General features: G+C 43.7%; 1 protein-coding gene across 2 annotated transcripts in view; it reads left to right on the forward strand.

Moving 5' to 3' along the window:
• Positions 1–12105, forward strand: part of Diras2 (DIRAS family GTPase 2) — a 36414-nt gene extending 24309 nt beyond the window's left edge. For both annotated transcript variants that reach the window (XM_008847354.1, XM_008847353.1), the window contains exon 2: positions 8205–12105. In XM_008847354.1, the coding sequence (XP_008845576.1) occupies positions 8241–8840 (600 nt within the window). In that variant the 5' untranslated portion in view covers positions 8205–8240 and the 3' untranslated portion in view covers positions 8841–12105. The remainder of the gene's footprint in view (positions 1–8204) is intronic.
• Positions 12106–21910: the final 9805 nt, after the last annotated feature.

The following is a 21910-nucleotide window of genomic DNA, read 5'->3' on the forward strand; positions in this document are numbered from 1 at the left end:
TAATGGTGGAATGAAGGAAGACAGGATGGCTAGACAGTTTTATGGGAGGGAATAGAGCCAGAAACCTGGCTTACACCTTATATTAATTAGCTCAGAATGCATTGGCAATGTTAATATAAGAACAAAAACCATAAAACCCTTAGAGGTCGCAAGGGAAAGCTCCATGACTTTGGACTTGATCATACTTAGATACCATACCAAAGATGAGCAACAAAACAGCAAACAGTTTAAAAGCCCCTTCAGTCACTTTCCAACTTTGTAAATTTTATTTGGCTAGCTTGGACATGGACCTGGCCTTGAATGCACAGGTAGCCTTGTGCTTTGCTCTGCTGGCAGTGAACGAGGCCAGTATCACCCCATGCAACACTGCCTTGCTCTGATTTATAGAGCGCTGGGCCCCAGGGAACACTGCGCTTTAGTTTCCCTTTCCCTGGGAGGTCAGTATGCTTCACTAGGCATGGTAACCGGTCCTTTGACCAAAGTGACTGTGTTTACCTCCTGGGATTGCCTCCTTGTTACTCTATCATTTGGAAGCCTGAGACAGGAAAACCAGAAGTTTGAGGCCAGCCCTGGCTATATAGCTAATTTTTTCTCTCTCTTTCTTCTCCCCCCCTTATTCTCTCTCACTTTTAATGTCTTTTAAAGCCATTCTTTTTCCATTTTTTAATATCAGTCTTAGACTGTATTTATCTGCCTTATATGAATAGTTTTACATGGGTTCCCAAGTATAAACTTCACAGAATCTATTTAAAGAGAGTAATGGTCCAGTGTTATAATGAGGGAAAGTCCCATATGAAGCAAGGTGAATGCTGATCAGAGATGGTATCTGCACCCTTCAGGAGACATGAGGACCTCTGCGCTCAGAATGTGGGTGTGGTCTGCAGGAGAGTGTACTGTGTGACTAGGCATTTTCTGATGCTCACGCATAAAGAGCTGAAGTCTTCTGCCCTTTCATTTATCTCTAGTTTCAACTCCAGTCATCCTTTGACATCCTCAGGATCCCAGCATCCATCCCTCCCCAGAATACCAACATGCTAGGGGGCTCAGACCCCTCATATAAAATGGAGAGTGTTTGCCTGGGACCTATACCCACCTTCCCATAGACTTTAAATCAAACACTCAATATAACATCAATAATATGTAAATAGTTGTTACACTGTGTTGCTTAGGGGACAATGAGGACAGTAATAAGAAAAATGTACATATTTGGTAATGGACAAAATCTTTTTTCCTAATATTTTTGATCTGAGGTCAGTTGAATCTCTTATTCTTCATGAAGTACCGAGTCCATGGCGTTTGGTTATGGCATCAGAAAATGGACTAAGAAGGAATGCAATTGTATTGATTTTATAAGTAGATATGGTCCAAATTGCATCAGTCAGAAGTATCAGATCTATTGTTCAAGTCACAAGTGCCTGAGCAGAAACACAGGGGTGAACACCAGAGAACCGCAACTTCTTCCCTTTCAGCAGCAGAGGTGGGAAGCTGTGGGAGAGGGCCCTGGGTACTGATGAAAGAGTTTTGACATTATTTGTATACATTTTTTTTTAACTGAGCGCATGCACTGTGTTATTTTTGTTTGTTCTGAAGTTTACTTTTATGAATGGTTATTAGTCAGGTTTCATCCCCTTTGTTCTTGAGCTCAGTGATGTGGGTGAAACTGGTCAGCTTCTCCCCAAGTACATTAAGCACATCTTTCTATCTATGACCTATCTATCTATCTATCATCTATCTATCTATCTATCTATCTATCTATCTATCTATCTATCTATCTATCTATCATCTATCTATATATCTATCATCTATCTATCATCAGCCATTTATAATCTAGCTTATCAATTATCCTCTATCATCTGTCATCAATCTATATCTATCTACTGGATATCTATCTATCTATCTATCTATCTATCTATCTATCTATCTATCTATCTATCTATCTGTCATCTATCTACCTATCTATCATATCATCTATTGATCTATCATCATCATCTATCACCTATCAATCATCTACCTACCAATATCTCTCTTCTATCAATCATCTATCAGTCTATCATCTATCAATCCATCACTCATCTATTTCTCTTTTATCACTTAATAATCATATATGTCTCATCTATTTATCAATATATCAATCATCTATTTATCTTTCATCTAAAATCTATCTAATAATCATCTATCATTTACCAATCTGTGTATCATGTATCTATCATATGTCTATCATCTATAATCTATCTGTTTATCTATCTATCATCTATATATCATCTATCTATCTATCTATCTATCTATCTATCTATCTATCATCTACCTATCTAATCTAATCTATCAACCATTCCTCCTTCAGTCCTTCCTTTGGTCCCTTTCTCTGAAGACAGTCCTGCCACATGCATACTGGATCCCAGGGGGCTTCTGCATCCTTCCAGATGTGCTTTATGGTTTATCTAACACTACGTCCTTATACGGTCTTTCCAACTCCTCTGAGCCTCATGCGACTCTGTAGTAACTCTTCTTTCTTAGTTGCCACATTTCTTTAGAGAAGTCTACGTTCCTAGTCTAGTCTGTAGCTGTCTCTTACTTGCTTACCCTCAAAGTCCCTTCCTGACACGACTTCTTTATCCTATGACTTGCTCTGCCATTCATTCACCAATGTGTCACTTGACTGAAATGTCATTAGTTTCCATGAAACCCCTCATTTCTCAAACTGAAAGCCCCCTGTCTCTCTTCATAGTTCAAGGCTCAGCACTACTATCTTCAACCTGGCTGTGGATGACAGGTCCTGTTGGACTCCTGGATCTTTATAAATTATTTTAAAGCTTTATTCTCATTTCTATGAGAATTCTGTGATAATTTTAAATGAATACAAATATTATTGAGAACAATCCAGAGCCAGATAGCCACTCTATATAATGACCTGGTATTGACATCAGCTTCTCCATCTCTCATGTCAAGATCTTTGACATTCCTGACCTCAGCTGGCAACTGTCAAGTTCAATCAGGCTATGGCCCATGTACTGTCTGTAGCATTTTTGCTCACTGTAGGACTGTGTTCATGGTGCTTCTCACAGTAGGCGTGTGGTGAGTGGCCTTTTCTTTTCTGTTGTGAATATGAAGGTTGTTCCCATTATCTGTCCATTAGGAACAAAATGCAGCCTGTTATATTTCCTGTGTTATTCTCACATGGGGTTCATAACCTGTTTCTCTGTGTCTGGGAACCATTTTTATACCCAGGAGACATTGGATAACACACAGATGATTGTATTTCTCTTGGTGTCTTTTTAAAGTAACAGCTCTCCAGAAGTATAATTCACCCAATTCAGATGTATGATTCAATGGTTTTAGTATGTTCTTAGGACCGTGAGCCACCACCACAGTCAGTGTTGGGGTGCTTTCATTGCTGTGAAGGGAACCTGTACCTGCAGTCAATCAACTGTCATCCCCCAGTGCTTACTTCACCGCATCCCAGGGCAATGGCTAATACTTCTGGTCTTGGTGTCAGTCAGCTCTCCAGTGCTATAGCAAACATTAGAGATAATCAATTTAGAAAGAAAAAAGGTTCATTTGGCAGCAACTTTTAGGGGTTCCATCCTATGGTTGACCCTCCTGCTTTGGGGTTGGGGTGGTACTTCATGGTGGGAGCTGGTGGTAGAGCAAAAGAGAAAAAGGAACAAACCAGGGTCCCACAATCCCCTCTGAAGACAGACCCCCAGTGATCACCAAACTTTTCACTAGGTCCTGTTTCTTAAAAAGTTCCACAGCTTTTACCATCTGGACTATTAGAAGACTGGATGTGTAAGTCAAGTCAGTCGTGTCCTTTATTTTCTTGCCTAAACCTTTGGGACTACAGCTGTACATTTTGCCTTTCTCCCATCCCTGGGGAGGCAACATTTAATTCCACCCTTAAATATCATCCATACTATGAGTTTTTCACAATATACCCTTTTTGTGTTCAAGGAATTGTCGGGCTTGGCAGCAAGTGCCATTACCTCCAATCCATATTATATTATTTGATTTTCAAATGTGAAATCACTTGCCTTCTTGGTATAAACCCCACTTGGTAATGTTATATGATCTTTTGTATATATCAAAGAGTTCATGTGGCTAGTGTTTTGTTGAGGATTTTTCTATCTACCACCATGAGATATTGGTATACGTTTTTTTCCTGTAATCTGTTTAGTTTTTGTATCAGAGACATATTAGACTAAATAAAGAATCACAAATATTGTATCTTTCCTTGTCAACTTTTGGGAAAGATTTTATTAATAACCGTACTGTTTTTCCTTGAGGGCTTGTGGATTCCACCAGTGAAGTCATCTAGACCTGGGGTCTTCTTTATGTGTGGTGTCTGACTACTGACTTAATCTCTTAGAGGGCTACTCAGGTTTTCTATTTCTTTTTTAATCAGTTTGCCAATTTGTATTTTTTTTTCCACAGTCTCTAACATGGGAGACCAGAAGCCCTTCCAATTTCTTATAGTCCTTTTATTTCTCTAGGGCCAGAAGCTTTCTTTCCCATTTCATTTCTGATTGGAGTAATTTGTTCCCACCTTTTTTTGGTGTAGCTATCTTAGCGAAAGACTTACTAAATTTTCAGTATTTTAAAAGAACTGACTTTAAGAACTTCTCTCCTCTTATTCATTCCACTGTTAATCTAAACTTGCCTCTCTTATCTGCTTCTCATCTTTACAGAATCACACAGTTCCTCACACCAAGCCCCAGATGCCAACTGACACCAACTTTCAGGATACTAGCTGTGCATCCTGCCTTTGATCCTTTCCATATGGCCTTGCCTTCAGACAGAGCCTTCCATCACTTTGCCATCTGGCAAAACCCAGCCCTCCAAGAGATGCTCCCTGGACTCAGGCAGAGTCCAATGCCCCACAGGGTTCTCTTGCCTTTTTTTATAACTGTGTCACAGCATCTGCCTTGTGAGGTGTATTGAATCCACTCTTGTGCTTTTTGCCTTGGCTGTCCTGAGCTCCTTTTGGGTAAACACTGAGTTTTCAGTGTCTATGTGGCATTTTAGAAATGTTTATGAAGTAGGTGAATGGTTCTGAGGTGGAAGACTATTGTTTACAACTCAGTAAGAGCCATTAGAGTTGAGGATGGGGTAGGGTCATTGCCCCAGAATTCTCTCACAACTGCACATGGCACTTCACAGCCTTTGGGTACCTGATTCCTGCTCCTCTTCCAGTTTCCTGCTCCCTCCAGAGGGAGGCGGTTCCTCACAGCCCACCTTTCATTCAATTCCTTCAGATCCCCTTCTTTCATCACATACTGTGATATAGCTTATTAAATAATTGTTGAGTTATCTATTTCTGTCTAGTTGCATAGATGAAGGAGACCCATTCGCTGGTACTCGTGTACACAGTAGCTTCCTGGACTCTGGCCCAACCTGGACTTCAGCCAAAACACACCCAATATTTCTTTGGGCCATGGATACTTTTAAGTTCAGTGTGGCTTTCTGTATTTTGGCCAGTTGAATTATGGAGACACTGAAATATAAGTCACCTTGTATCAGCAAACTCTTAAAACCCCTTTGCTGTGGATTGAGAATCTTTTGGTAACATCGAGGTCCAGATCTTAAGAAATGCCACCCTGTAACTAGATTCTTTCTTCTACTCCAGCTGGCACTAAATAGTCATAACACTAGATAAGCCTGAATGTGGACAGGGCCTTCTCAACAGTGAGAGACTCCCATACTGAGGCTGTAACAGGATGCTTCAAGTCAGATTCCAGATGCCATTTGTCATAATGCTACATGCCTGAATGGGTCCTAATTCCCTTATGAGCCTCTAATACACTTAATCAAACTCCCTAGCAGGCCCTCTTGTAGTTTTCTGTTAATGAATATCTTGATGACATCTTTCTCTTTTTTCTTTTAGCATTGTTTGGTAGGTTTGAGATTCCAAAGTACATTCTAGAACAACTGACAACTTGACTGAGCTGGTCTGTAAGCAAATATGCAGGACAAAGTCAGAAGATGGACATTTTCAGGGGCTGGAGAGATGGCTCAGAGGTTAAGAGCACTGGCTGCTCTTGCAGAAGACCTGGATTTAGCTCCCAGCAACCACATGGTAGCTAACAATTGCCTGTAACTACAGTTCCAGGGGATCTGACACCTTCTTCTGACCTCCACAGGCACTGCATGACATGGGTACACTTACATATATGGCAGCTAATAACTTTTATTGGACTCTGAAAATGATTTTGGTCAGTGAGACTTGCTATTGCTCCATAGTTACTCAAAGAAAAGTCAAAAGTTTGCATGGTGCAGTGCTTACCCGCACAAACTGCAAATTCCTGCTTTGCATTCATGTAATTTTTACTATATTACTTGCCTATTTTAGCTTTTAAAATGTGGACATTGCTTGTGTGTATGTGATGTGTCCTTCTTTGCCTAAGACAGAACTGGGTAAAACAAGTACTTGATAGTTAAATGAAGAAAGTACATTTTTAAAAGATCGTATTTTATTTTAAATTATCTGTATGAGTGTGTGTCTGTATCTACATGCACATGAGTGCAGGTGCTTATGGAGTCCAAAAGAGGGCATCAGATCCCCTGGGGTTTGAATTACAAGCAGTTGTGAGCTACCCAGTGTGGGTGCTGGGAACCAAACTCAGATCCTCTGCAAGAGCAGTATATACTTTTAACTACTGAGTCATTTCTCTAGCCCCAAATAAAGTATATTTACACATTTCTTATACTAGAGGGTGATGTTTGTAGGGAAGGAAAAGCCCACTGGACTCGGTTTTAATAACCATCAATATGTACATTGTACAACTGTCCTCATAGTATCGACGACTTACTATTCTTAAAAGTAAAGCATATATTCCTGTATACTTTTTTAAAGAAATGACTAAAACATTCAAACTTCTTAGTTAGCAATCAACACTTCCTACCCAACAGACACAGTCTCTACCATGACTTGAGTAATACCTAAAACAAAGTGGTCAGGCCTGTCTGTGGAAGCCTGTGGATGGCCAGGTGTCCCTCCATGGTAAATGATGTTAGGGTATATAGCATTCCTGGCCCCTTGTTCCCAGTGTGATCATTGATAAGCAAAGATAATGATAACAGCTTCCCTAAGAGGAGGAGGATATTGAGGACTAATAGAAATACTAAATACATATTGAGAATGTACCCTCTGCTCGTCTCCTCCTCCTCTGGAAGGAAAACAAAGCCAGGTTATGTATGTGGGGGTATATATGATGTATGCACTGTGTACATGTTTGTACATATATGTGTGAATTCACATGTGTGCAAATGCATGTTGAATATTGGGTGTCTTCCTCTTTTGCTCTCAATCTTATTTATTAACGCAATATTTTAAAATTATTCTTTGAGAATTTCATTCATACATATAATGGGTTTCAGTTCTATCCATCCCACCCCACCTCCAGCTCCTCCTGGATCCTGCCCCACTTACTGCTCCAACTTCATGTCCTCTTTCTCTTTTTAAAAATAATCCACCAAGTCCAATTTGTGCTGCCCATATATGCATGGATACTGGCCATTGACTGGCGCATGGCCACACTATTTTTATCTTTATATAGCGTCTGTCACTGAACCTGGAGCTCACCCATTTGGCCAGGGTGGCTGGTCAATGAGTTCTGTGGATCCACCTCTACCCCAACCCAGAACTGGCGTGACAGACACATGCCATCACATCTGGCTTTTTCATGGGACCTAGAGATCTGAACTCAAGCCCTCACGCCTGAGCAGCAAGTGCTTTATGCCCCAAGCTATCTCCCTAGCCCCATGAAGCCTTATTCTTAGGTCCAGAACATTGGGTATGTGGTAGTACTTCAGGAGAAGCTATGAGGCCAGGCTGCAGTGGCTACATGCTGGAGGCACACCATGACAATTTCTCATCCCTGCAGGCTGCCCCTCTCCTGCCTGCCTTGAGCTGACTCTGTGTCTTCTCCCTGGCTGGGAGGGCCTGTATATTAGCAAACATGCTCAGAGTCAAGGTCAATAAGGAGAAAGAGACTGTTACTAGTTAACACAAAGTACACTGCCTGCCTTAGGGGAAACTGAGGCTTGGTCAAGTGAGCTTGGATTTAGAATCTTAGAAGACTCTAATCTGGAATGGTTCTTTACGTGGGGATAGTGAAAGCAAACTTCATCACCTCATTTAGCAAAAGAAGGCAAAAGCAGGCTTTTCCGGGCTTTCAAATGAATTCTTTCTGATTTGCTTCCTTTACCAGATACCTCCTGGTCACTAGCTGGAGCTCTCAAGAAACATGCCGGAACAGAGCAACGACTACCGGGTGGCTGTGTTTGGGGCAGGTGGTGTGGGCAAGAGCTCGCTGGTCCTGAGGTTTGTGAAAGGCACCTTCCGGGAGAGCTACATCCCAACTGTGGAAGACACCTACCGGCAGGTGATCAGCTGTGACAAGAGCATTTGCACGCTGCAGATCACCGACACGACCGGGAGCCATCAGTTCCCTGCCATGCAACGGCTGTCCATCTCCAAAGGCCACGCCTTCATTCTGGTCTACTCCATCACCAGCCGGCAGTCCCTGGAGGAACTCAAGCCCATCTACGAGCAGATCTGCGAGATCAAGGGGGACGTGGAGAGCATTCCCATCATGCTTGTGGGGAACAAGTGCGACGAGAGCCCCAGCCGCGAGGTGCAGAGCAGTGAGGCAGAGGCCCTGGCTCGCACATGGAAGTGCGCCTTCATGGAGACATCCGCCAAGCTCAACCACAACGTCAAGGAGCTTTTCCAGGAGCTGCTCAACCTGGAGAAGCGCAGGACCGTGAGCCTCCAGATCGATGGCAAAAAGAGCAAGCAGCAGAAACGGAAAGAGAAGCTCAAGGGCAAGTGCGTGCTCATGTGAGAGGCTTCTCTGCCGCAGGAGCAGCTGCCCCTAGGCCTCTCTCCTCCTCCCCATGTGAACCCCACCGTCGTCAGGGCAGCATGTCTGATGCCCACGTGTTAAACATTGCATTTGGCTGCGACACACCCTGCAATGTCCTCAAAAGGCATTCCACACTACCACCAATTGGCCATCCCCACTGGAGTCTCAGAATCTGCGGTGTCCTCAGCATCTCGGATTGCTGTGGCTGGTTCCCCCGTGAGCTTTAGCCATTCCCCAGCTAGGGGACTCAGAGCTGTGGACACAGGACAAGCTGAGAGTACCGTGTCATGCATGTGTGCGTGTGAGGCAGTGGGTTAGCCCATAGCCACTGGCGCGGACCCGCACAGGGCGTCTCTGCTAAGCTACTAACATCTTTGGGGGGAGGGGCAGACAAAGGAGGCGAGGCCAGGTGGTTCATTATGGACAAGGTGGACCACAGTGGCTCCTGTTCATACATTTTTAGCGGGATTAAAGATAAAATACCACAGCTCCCTTCAAGTGATGCCCAGCCATTCCTCCTGCCATACTCGGAGGGCTGCCCTTACTTCCTCTAGGTCTTCTTAGCAAGTACTGGGTCAGCCTGTTAGGGTTTATTTCACATGCAACGTCAGAGTCATCCATGGTGATGCCTTGTCAGAAGTTCTTTGACTTTTAAGTCAGAACATTGTGACGCCATGCATACATTGCAATAACTTTTATTGTGTGTTACTTTGAGGGTTTTAGAAATATGAACTTTCTTGTGACCTGTGAGGGTTGTCACTTCTCCCAGTCCTCAGATTTTTTTAAACAAAAGCAAATAAAGTAGGTATTTTTTAGACTTTCCCTGCCCCCAAGATGGGTTTTGTGTCTTAAATTAACTCCATGTGTACCCAGCTGGGAAACAGCCAACCAAGAGCACCCGAGGTCTAGAAGCACATCCATTTTTCTAAATGACACAAGCATGTATATGCCATATGTTACACCTTAATGAAATACCTTGAAACAGACACTGTTCACTGTGTTTTCAATAATTTATCTATATTGGAAGTATAGTCTTAGAAAATGCATCTAATTTACCGTAATTTTTTCCCATGTTCCACAATAACATGCCCCTTAAGAGCCACTTAGTGCAGTGTGCACCCTCAAAGCACTTATCTCCTAATGATCATGTCCTCAGTTACTCAGACCAGATTCTAGCCCCTATTCCTCTGTGGCATGGGAGACCGCAGTGGCTGTGGATGGCTGGTTGTTCTGTCCTGGGCAGGATGCCCTCAGCTTAGCCCACTTTGCCATCCTGAAGTCTGGCAGGAGTCTTGGAAATTCCCCATCATAGAGCCTGAGAGAACATTCCTGCCTGACTTGGTAGAACAAAGCTATGCTGGCCCCGAATGCTGGCTTGACCTTTGCTTAGCCGTTTTACTGTTGTCCAGGCAGCAAGTAGAAGCTACAGTGGCAGGTGAGCCCACAGAGGGGCCTTGGCTGCTTAGCAGCTCTCCCAAAGCAGGCCTATAGTTTTAGGCCTCTTGCTCTACTTTCCTCCCTGGCAGGGCCAGACTTCCTGACTCAGCCTTGTGGACACTTCTGCCTCCAAAATACACTGTGTTCCAACACATTCCCTTTCCCCAGACATCTCTAATGGTATTCCTGTCTAGTCTGGCCCTCTCTACTCTGTCAATCATAACACCTTGGTGACATGTTTAGTATGGGGGAGGTACCTCAGAAAACCATTTGGATCTGTAGTATTATCATCTCCGTGGACTTCTAGAACAAAATCCTTGTGCTTACCCGTGGGGAGCAGCCACACTGAGAAATGAGGGAGGAGGCCCGGCAGCCAACCAAGAGCTCAGAGCATGTGTGCCCGTTCCAGCCCCCCTTTGACCCCCTTAATACCATCTCCTTTTTCCAAAGACCGTTCCATATCACAGTAAGAAAATTAGTTGTGGAGTTTTCTGCAACAGCTTTAACTTATCTCTCAATTTTTTTCTATTTCTATTCTCAGAACATATCAACTTGTCATTTGGGTGTGGGAGAAGTGGAGGTAGGAACAGAACTCTATGGCTGACACAACATGCAGCTTGGGGTGATAATTTCACTGATGATAAAATACTGTCTCTCCCACTGATTGTATGGAGGCTTTAGTCGTGAGCACTTCTGCAAGCCATCCTTCCTAGTGACTGTGAGTCAGGTCTTCTTTCAGCCTTCAAGTCAGCCTCAATATTTTTAAGTGTTTCAGTCTTCATTCACAGGAATCTTGTAGTTACTGAAGGATCTGTGCTCACTTAAACATTTGTGTCCCTTTCGGTTCTGCCTGTGAGTTTAGAGGGTGGGAAGGCAGGTGGAGCCTCCCTCCTCAGGCATCATCCTGACATCACTTTCTACAAACTGAGCTGAGGGTTGTGATGAGTAGTTCAACATCTCCTTTTGTAAGTTCCTCGCTGACTCAGGGCCCGAGGATGCAGTACCACTGGGTCAGTCGCTTTCAGCCGTCCTTTGGTCCCAGTCGTGGAGCTGGGCCTGGAAGTTTCCGACCCAGTCATAGCACGTGGGCCTGGAAGTTTCCGACCCAGTCCCAGTTCATCATAAAACTTGAAATATTGCTTGAAGATGGCACTCTGGGGTTAAGCATGGGGCTCCATGAGTTCCCTAGTCCCCACTGGTCCCCTCTCCATCCAGTGACAAGCCATGGGCATGCATCCAATGCAGCAAGTCCAACTCAAGAGCAATATCCAATTGTCCATTAGATCTAAAATTATATAAATATATAAAATGTGATTTATCTTCTTGCATTTTTGAAGTATAAAGTAGTAAACTGTGTGTGTATATATATATATATCCATAAGCTAGTATATTTGTTTCACTGTTTATATAATATTTAAGAACTGATCATTCTTTGTAGAACAAAAAATATATTAAATATTTTAAAAATTGCTCTGTGATATCCCCTCTTCCCAAGTTGTAATATGTTGCTCCTGTACAAGCTGTCTGGAAACACCCATAACCTATGGGGCATGTGGAAATCCTACAAGCCACATCATGGAATTCAGTAGCCCACAAAGACTGTGTGCAGACCACATACCTGCAGAGCGTGATTTTCTACATGTGATATATCAATGTGTGTGTTTCTATTGAAGGTATATTATGTTACATTTCCATTTGATGTTTTATTAACTCTACAGTTATAAAATTCACCCTGCATACAAGTTTCTAGCTGCAGTGAAGTCTGGAAACCTTGGAACCACTTATAATAAAGCTCATTTATGACATCCTGGCTGGAAGGAAGTGTAGTTTCTCTGTGTGTGTGTGTGTGTGTGTGTGTGTGTGTCCCTGTGCAATGGAGGCCAGAGGTCAACCATGGTTGTCATTCCTTAGGAAATCTCCACCACATTTTTTGAGACAGTCTCCCCCTGGGATCTGGAGTTCACCAATTAAACTGGATTGGCTAAGGAGCCCCAGGAATCCTCTTGCCTCCCCGCGCTCACATCAGTGGGGTTTTGTTTGTTTGTATTGCTTCTTAACACAGGCACTGGGGATCACATTCAGGTTCACATGCTTGTACCAACTGAGCCATCCCCGCAGCCCCAAGGTCGCATTTTTAAATAGAACAATTAAAAGTTAATATTTTCAAATATAAATTGAATTTCAAATGGGAGGGAACTACCAAGTATTTTTTTTTTTTTTTGTATCTAGAAGAAACACACACTGTGACACAGAGGGCTACAGGACCAGACTACAAGTTTATTTCCATGTTCTACCACACCCAGCTTTTTACCTGGACGCTAAGGATCTGAACTCTGTTCTTCATGCTTGCACAGCAAGAACCCTGCTGACCCAAACATCTGCCCAGCCCAAAGCTGATTGCGAAGGTTGTGATTGGTCTGGGATGGTCTGGAGCTGCTTCTTGGCCAGCAGCAGCCATGGGACTTTTAAGACTTGCAGGCTCTGCTTGTCTTGGGTTGGAGACAGCAGCCTGCCTTAGAGTTTCCCGGAAATTTTTCCAACTATCCCTGACACTGGGTGGAAATGAGGCAGATGCCCCAGGCAGAGACCCAGAGAGGGAAGGCATGGGTGGGACACACTTAGCTCAGAAGAGAAAGGAAGACAGTCCTTTTCCCCGTTAATTCTGCATACCCAGTCCCTCCAGACAATTAAAAACGTGCAAGCCTAGCTTTGTTCCTGGGCACTGCTGCTTCCCTCTCATTTCCCTCCCTCCACACGGACTATGAAATAAAGCATCATTTTGTACAACGAAACACACACCCAGTTCCTTCCTGCATGGGAATACTGAGGGCCCTGTATCCACCCTGCCCTGGCTCTGCTGATTTGTCACAATAGCCCTGGCTATTGTGACTGAGTTATCACTGCCTAGAGCGGTTTATGGCCAGCACTCCACAGAAACGGCATACCTATGTTCCTGTGAGCCCTTTGACCTCACGCCTGGCTTTGCCCTGCCAATGAGGCTGCGTCATACTTGGCCGCAAATGCTCATGTTTTTGTCACCTTGTATTTCTGGATTGTTCTCATTCTCACTTTTCCCTCTCCACTGGCCTTTGCTTATCACAAGAGGCCTTCGCCCCTTTTGTTCTGAAGGGTCCCAGAGGCAGGTGTCTGCTTCAGACATTTTACTGTAACTTCTGTCGTTACAGGGAACATAGCTCTCATGATTGTGGTTACCGGTTCCCATTTACAGCTCCTCACACTCTCCCTGCCGAAGACAGCACCCTTCCCTGCTGAGTTTCTGTAAGAAGGAGATGGCTCCATTCTTCATGATTTTTAGATGAAGTTTACAAAGTTTCTTTGGTAGGGAAAATAAAGAAATATAAAGCAGACATGAAACTTCCTTTTTAATACTTATTTTTTATTTTCATAACTTACTAAGTCCAGGTGGTGCTTCTCATATGTGCACGAGTGGAGCCATCCACTGGACTATGGGAAATCTACTAGTAGCCACATCCTAAAATTAGACTGATTCTCTCTCCCCCAGCAACTGTCTGCTGCCAATGGCTCCTCAGTAAGGGTGGGGTCTGGAGATCACCTGCTTCATCTATGTCGGGATGTTGGCTAACTTGACTCCGTAGGTCTTGTGCAGGTAGCCACAGCAGCTGTGAGTTCACGAGTGTGTTAGCCATATCATGTCCAAAAGACAGAAGTTCACACTCTTATATTCTTTCTGCTCTCTTTCATGATGTTCCCCGAACCTGGGTGGGGATGGGCAGGTGGGTAGAAATGTCTCATTTAGGGCTAAGCATTCAGTGTCTTATTCTCAACACTTTGGCCAGTTACATCCCATTGACTGCTGAAAAGTCTTCTTTTTTGTGAACCATAAACACATATATTTCATTTGCCAGTTTAAAAGAGAGACAGGAAGAGAGGAGGGAAAAGAGAGAGGGGAAGGAGTGCGAAGGGAGGAAGGGACATGGGTCCACACTTAGATTTCAGTACTTTTGGATTTATCTTCCTTTCCCTCTCACCTTCCTTCATTCCCTGAGCAGTAACTATTCTACGCCTGCCTTAGGAATGCAGAGATGCAAATCTGCCTTCCCCATCCCTTTTCATATTAAAGTCAAACCTCCATATTAGGTAGATTCAGTGTGGGTTCAGACTCAAAACATTCTGCTCTTCTGAAACAAAAACACATGAGATTCTTGCTCCTAATCTGTATATTTTTTGCAGTGTCTTTAATAATAAATAAACATTAGCTTTCAAGAACTTGCTCTCAAATGCCCATCGCCATTCATCGTGCTTGTGCTGATGCTGATGCACACAGACCCACCCACAATGCACAGTCATGGAAAAATATAACATATAGCTTGTGCTGGACAGCTTTAGTGTCAACTTGACACACCTGGGTTGAGGGAGCCTCAATTGGGGAATTGCCTTCATTGTTCTGGCCTGTGGCCATGTCTGAGGGGCAGCTTCTTGATGAGTGATGTAGGAGGGCCCAGCCCACTGTGGGTGGTGCCATCCCTTGGCAGATGGGCCTGTGTTGCATAAGAAAGCAGGCTGAGCAGGGGCTAGGGGAGCAAGCCAGTAAGCAGCATTCCTCCATGGCCTGTGCTCCAGCTCCTGTTTCCAGGTTCCTGCCCTGAGTTCCTACCTTGGGCTCCCTGATGAACAGTGACCTGGGAGATGTAAGACAAATAAACCCATTCCTCTCCAAGTTGGTATTGTTCAGAGAATTTTGTCATAGCAATGAAGAAACAAACTAGGACAGAGCTACATGCAGTAATATGCCTGTTAATAATATAAAACTGTGTTATTGTTTGGGCGTTTTCTATGGTATTCTTTTTTACTGTTATTTTACAGTGTACTCCTTCTATTTATGAAGTCTACCATAAAGCAGTGTGCTGTGTAATGCTGGCAACAGCCCTCTACAGCTCATGTTTTCACATCTCCTGTCACATCTTTTCTTGTTTTTGCTTAATATCACAGTGCTGTCACTGTGGCCTGGGAAACAGTGGACCATAGCTGCGTAAGTACACTCTGATATTCAAACAACAAAGATAAAATCAGCTAACTGTGTTGTTGTGTTGACTTGACTAGAAAGATGCAAATGAATGCCCGATCACCCCAGAGGAGTACCAACAACAGAACAAAGTACAGTTTCACCAAAGCCCAACTTGGTGAGACCATGAGTTTATTGGCTTACAGAGCATGCGTAAGGGCTACTTACAGAAGTATGGGTCACCCTCAAACAGCTGCATCATCATAAAGTTCTACCCCATCATGGATGGTGATCTCCTGCAAGTTGCATCATGGGAGTCCCACTGCTAATCAACTTTTCACTTCCGATGTGGTTGAGCATCTTCCATGATCACGTGCAGCTGGGGAGGGAGGAAGAGCTAGAATCCCAATAGTGTCAATTAGCTCTATTACTGTTATTATTACCACAGATGTGGTACCACTGTATCGTGCTGCTGTAGCTGCCTTGGCCTCAGGGCAGTCTAAGACAACATCTTGTCATGAGTGAGGAAAAAGTGCCATACAATGTGTTTCTCAGCTGTCGCACTGTTGGGTGACATACAACTAATTTTTAAAATTTATTAGTTTATTTTACATGTATGAGCATTTTGCCCACATGGATGTAAGTGCATCCATGTCATGCAATGCCTGCAGAAGCAAGAAAAGGGCATCAGATCTCCTGGAACTGGAGTTACAAACAGTTGTTAGTTGCCATGTGAATGGTGGGAACTGAACACAGGTCTTATGCAAGAACAGTCAGTGCTCTTATCCACTGAGCTATCTCTCCAGCCCACAACTAATTTTGAGAATTGGCCTTGTAGTACTTTGAAATCATTTATAAAAGCATGAAAGGTATATAAAATATTTCAGGACCCAGTCACCCCAACACTGCACTCTAGTTATATATGAAACCATATGAAATATGAAAGAAATAATCTTATGTCTGGAGATGGCTTTTCAGTCTTAATTAGCAGAATATTGGAAAACAAATAAGGAAGTGTTGACAGAATGGAGCTGTGTGTGCCCCTGTACAAGATGTGACTTCACAATAGTCATCTCCAGGAGCGCTTGGTAACTTAATTATTGGAGAAAACTTAAATTGGCTTCAAAAAGTCAAGAAAATGATTTTTGTTTTTTGGTTTTTTTTTTTTTTTTTGAAACAGAGTCTTACTATATAGCCCTGGTTGGCCTGGAACTCACTTTGTACACCTAGAGCTCACAGAGATCTGCCTTTCTCTGCCCACCCGCCACTACCGGACTTAAAAGAGGTTCTCCACCACACCTAGCAAGAAATATACTTTGGGACAATGCAATTTAATAGGAAGGTTTTACGTGTTAAAGTTCAGTTAAGTCAGGCAGGGAATTAAATTACCCAGAACACTGGAGGAATTGAAGACTCCTCTTAATTGAGAATTTTTTTTTTTCAATCTCATTTGAGTCAATGGACTTTGCAGTGTCTTTAGAGTGGGGCTGTTGATTTCTTTTAGAGGTTGTACAGTCTTGTCAGGTAGAGAAAGAATAATATCAGGACTGTAATTAAGGGCAGAACAGTTGGTCAGTTCTATAAACTGTAATTAGAAATTTGGAATCATCTCTTCGGATTGAGTGAGGCCACAAATACTTAAAGACATCACTGTGAGCCCTCCCTATGCCATATTCTCCAGAGCAGGAGCTGCCCCAGGCCAGTAAGCTGGAGTTGGCACTCAGCCAATCATCTGGAGTCAAACCTCAAAGCTTCCTTTTCTTTTTTGACTGCAAGGCAGGGCTTTCCACTAATCACAGAGGATGCATCTCAAGCACGTGGTCTGGGATCGCTCTGCTGGGATCTGTCTTTTTTAGGTCACATTTTCACTGCTTCTTTCCACACTCAAAATCCAGGCTGCTTCCATTCACACACAGCCCAGAATAGCTGCTCTCGGGAAGTGCTAAATATAGGCAACGGGAGACTGCCATTTTTACCTTCCTGTTAAAGATGCCTTAATTCTGAGTTATCTATGGAGATGGTGTGTGGTGGGCTCCTGCTCCCAGTGCCTGGGCAGACCTCTTGATGTCAGAAAACATGTTGCTCCAGCAACCAGCCGACCAGGACCAGAGGACACTTAAATAATTGAGGGATGGAGTCTTTGTGAACACCCCCTCTCCCCAGCAGAACCTGTGATGGGCAGTGGGCACCTTCATCCAGATTTTCTAGTTGGGTTATGAGGGATTCTTTGAACAGGGCAGGGGACCTGGGGATTTCTCCGTCGTTTTCCAGCTTGGTCGCTGGGAATGCTGGTCATGGCAAATAGCCTATACTAGAAGACACTGAGAAGAGGAAATATCACCAGCTAGGTCAAGCTTCTATACAGGAACTTTCTACAAGTCCTGCCCAGTAACTTGAACTTACACTGCATTGTCCGGCACTAACGTGGCCACCTCATCTGTGGAGAAAGGATATCCCTTATGGAGTTCAGCATATCTCCATCCTCAATAAACTTGGCTTTCTGGAAGTGTCCACCACTCATTACCTGCATCTCCCTACTACAGAACCATGTGTGTTCACCCCACCTCCTCCTTGTTTGTAGGGTCTGTGTATTGGAATAAAAATATTTAAAACAAGCTAGGCACAGTGATATACACCTGTAATCCCAGTGTGTGGGAGCGTGTGGCTGGAGGACCACACATTTGAGGCTGGATTGGGTTACAGAATGAGACTCTGTCATAAAAACCAAATAAAATTCTCACACAAAAAAGGAGGGAGGGAGGGAGGGAGGGAGAGAGAGAGTCTACCCAGTCTTCCACCTGGATGGATGGTCCTGCCCAATTGAAGGCAGATGGTCCATATTGGGTGAGCCACATGCCAGTCTTCTGAAAACTCATTCACCGCCACACTTGGAGCACTCCTTTGCCAACTCTTTTGGCATCCCTCAATCCTGTCAAAATACCATCATAAGTGGAAACTCAAGTTGTTTTTTCTTTTAGATTCTTCTACCTGGAATTTACAGTTCTTACTGAGAATACTCATTTGCAAAGAAGAGTGCAAAGGCTCCTATACACAGCAGGATATGGGACCCCCACAGGGTGTGAGAATGGGTCATGGAACCCCATGCAGTGTGGGAGTAAGAAAAGGGACCTCACAGAGCATGAGAAGGATACAGCCTGCAGGGCAGTCACTCTTCATTGTGACACGTTGAACAGCCATTCATTCCAGTTCCTTCCAATTTTACACAGTATTCATTTGCTGTGGATTTAGACAAAAAGAGAAGGTCACTGTCTCATCAGAGAAACTTTCTGGAAAAGGTTTTATTGAGCAAGATTTTGAAGATTCCTATCTAGTACAGAGAGGAAAGTAGTTTAATTCCTTGTTAGTGGAAACACAGGCAGGGGTGGGGACTTAGTAGAGTGCTTGCCCAGCAATCCAATATCCACTCATTTAATCCCCAGCACTGCATGATGCTGCATGCCTTCAATCCCAACAGTCAGGTGGAGCAGAAGAATAGGAGTTCAAGGTAATCCTCTGCTACGTACTGAGTTCCAGGCCAGCCTGGTCTACAAGAGACACTGTCTCAGAAAAACAAAACAAAACAAAACAAAAAAGAGGGCAGAGGTAGGTAAGGTGAGGTAGGTTATCTTAAGAAGGTCTGAAGTAGAAGCCACTGCTGGAGTAGTGCCCAGGGGTAAAGGGATTCTGGAATTGAAGTCCCTTAGTGGAGGACAGCGAGGCCATTTTTCAAGAGGAATCCTAGATTATATGAAGGAAGAGACATTCCGTCTCCACATCATCTAATTCTACATGAAATGCAATTAGACAGTATTTAAAATTTTGTACCTAGTATCTGCTTCATTATACAGTATCCAGAGAAAAATATGAACATAGCAGCTGTGGTGTTTGGTCAACACTTGACAGCACTTGATTTCTTCTTCTTTCCCTACAACAAAAAATAAGACCTGGGAACTGAAAACTGGTCAGATATACTTTTGTAGTTGTTTCAAACAAACACCTGACAAGTGGTACTTTATGGGAGGAAGGGCTTATTTTGACTCCTGGTTCCAGGGAATACAATCCATCATGGCAGGACAGGTAGGACAACAGGAGTTTGAGGCAGCTGGTCACATTGTATGTGAAGTCAGGAAAAGAGAGCAGACAGGAAGTAGGCTGGACTATCAAACCTCAAGGCTCATCCCCAGAGATCTACTTCCTTCAGGAAGTCTTCACCTCTGAAAGCCTCCACAACCTCCAAAGACAGCACTACTAGCTGGGAACCAAGTGATCAGACACATGAGCCTGTGGGGAGCATTCCTTCTTCCAACTACAACAGATACATGTGCAGAGAAACAGATGTGGGACTTTTATTTTATTTGATTAATATTTCATTATTTTTATTTTCTGTGTATGAGTGTATTGCCTGCATGATGTTAAGTACAGCTGTGTTGTGCGATACCCCAGGAAGTCAGAAAAGGGTGTCTGATTCCTCTGTAACTGGAGTTACAGACCATTGTTAATCACCCTGTGGGTGCTGGGAATTGAACCTGGGTCCTCTGCAAGAGCAGCCAGTGCTCTTAACCACTGAGCCATCTCTCCAGCCCCATATGTGAGACTTTTATAATGAGAACATACCAATACATTGTGTTTGAATATCACCTTGCTCTATAAGCCCAAAAGTTCCAGGAACCATGGAAACAGTGCCAGCGTGTTGTATGTGAGGCTTTTCCTGGGGAACTATGACACACACACACATCTACTCACCCCAGATAGGGAACCACTGGCAGACCAAAATAACAATTGGACCAAAGTCCAACTTGGCGCACCAGTGAGTTTATTGGAGTTACTTACAGGAGCATGGGCGACTCAAAGGTTGCTGTATCACTGAAAAGCCCACCTCAGCACAGGTGATGACTCAGGAAAGCTGCAACCCCAGAGCTCTCTGTAGGACTTGTAGGCAGCTCCACAGGTCAGAGATAACCTCCTCTTGGCAGCTCAGGCAGAGCATCTTCCTCCCCCAGCTCTTTACTGCTTCCATACCTTGGGGAGGAGCCCTTGTGAATCTTGTAAGTTCCAGCTTTCCCGGGCACTGAACTTTGTTTGCTTCCTGAGTCTCATGTGCCTCCCCCAGTTCAGAGGACATTGCTGTATGACACCATGACACTTCATGTTCCTAAGTTTCAGCTAGATGGAACAGAGAGGTAACCACAATTCCAACTCCAAAGTGGTCTCCCCAGCTGGGAAGATAAAGGGTGAGCAAGTTGCCAGGGCTTCTGCTGGATATAGGCTTGTCCTTATAGTTCTTTATGGAGTGTGATCAACACATGATGGACTGACGAGTTCCTTGAGAAATAGATGATGGGAAAGTTCAAAGCTCAAGCTACAGGTTAGGAGGCTCCAAGGCAAATAAGGAATGAGCTTTGGTTGTGTGGGAAGTGCGTTTCTTTTTGCATTACTCAGAATGAGTATCGATGCTTTCCATTTCAAAGTCAGTAGTAAATAAAAATAATAAAGGAGCAAGAATCTTCAAGCAAATAGAAACCTCAAAAACCTTTGCAAGGCTCTATGGACTAGGTACATGGGAAGCCTATGGGTGTTTGTCCCATTCTACACTTAGTTTCTTTCCCCATTGCTGTCATAAAAAACTCTAACAAAGGCAGCTTGAGGGAGAAAGGTACAGTCCATCAAGGTGGGGGAAGTCAGGAGATTGAGGTAGCTGGTCACATTATGTCAGTAGTGAGGAGCAGAAAACAGTGAACACCTGATGCTGCCCAGTTCCCTTTTTTTATTTACACACTCAGGATCCCAGTCAAGGAACTGTGCTACACACAGTGGGTGTGTCTCTCATCTCAATTGACTCAATCAAGATAATCCCTCACAAGCATGCCCCAGGCCCTTTTCCTAGGTGATTCTCCACTCTGTCAAGTTGACACTTAACACTATGACTGAGGACGTCTAAGAAGCTTCAAAATACTAACTTAAGAATTTTTTTAGTTATACTTGTGTGTGTGTGTGTGTGTGTGTGTGTGTCTGTGTGTGTGTGTGTAAATAAGAGGACAACTTTGTGGAGTCAGTTCTCACCTTCCACCACGTGGGTCCCAGGGATTGAACTCAGGTTGTCAGGCTTGGTGACAAGCGCCTTTACCCACTGAGCCATCTTGCTGGCCCCATCATTGCCTTAAGATGTGAAAAATATAATATTTTAGAACTGTTTGAGTGCAGTATCATCTGTAAATGATTCTTTTTTCAAAAATTACAATAGAAAATGTAACAAGCATCTAAATGCCAGTGAAAGTCCTGGTGACTCTCCTTCAGCAGGTTCAGGCTCAGAACAAATGAGCAGGAACCTGGATCCAGGATGAATGTTAGGATAAGAACATCCGAGATTCAAAATGCCCCTCCCAGCTCACAATATGATGTGAGCAGTTGGTAACCTTCAAAAACTCTTCCAGCCTTTCCTCTATAAGAATTGCAGCCATCAAGCTCTGATGTAGTGACTCCAGGTGCCACACTGTTTCATGAACTGTTCCGGGTGTCAATCTGGCTAAAGACTAAGCATATGAATCCTGTTGCCTTTTGAAAATGCTGGAGATAGAAGTAACAGTTCTTGAGAACCACCACATATCCTAGATGCTAAAAAGAAATGAGA

The sequence above is a fragment of the Nannospalax galili genome, unplaced genomic scaffold, assembly GCF_000622305.1.
Source record: "Nannospalax galili isolate Female #2095 unplaced genomic scaffold, S.galili_v1.0 scaffold762, whole genome shotgun sequence".
Lineage (NCBI taxonomy): Eukaryota > Metazoa > Chordata > Mammalia > Rodentia > Spalacidae > Nannospalax > Nannospalax galili.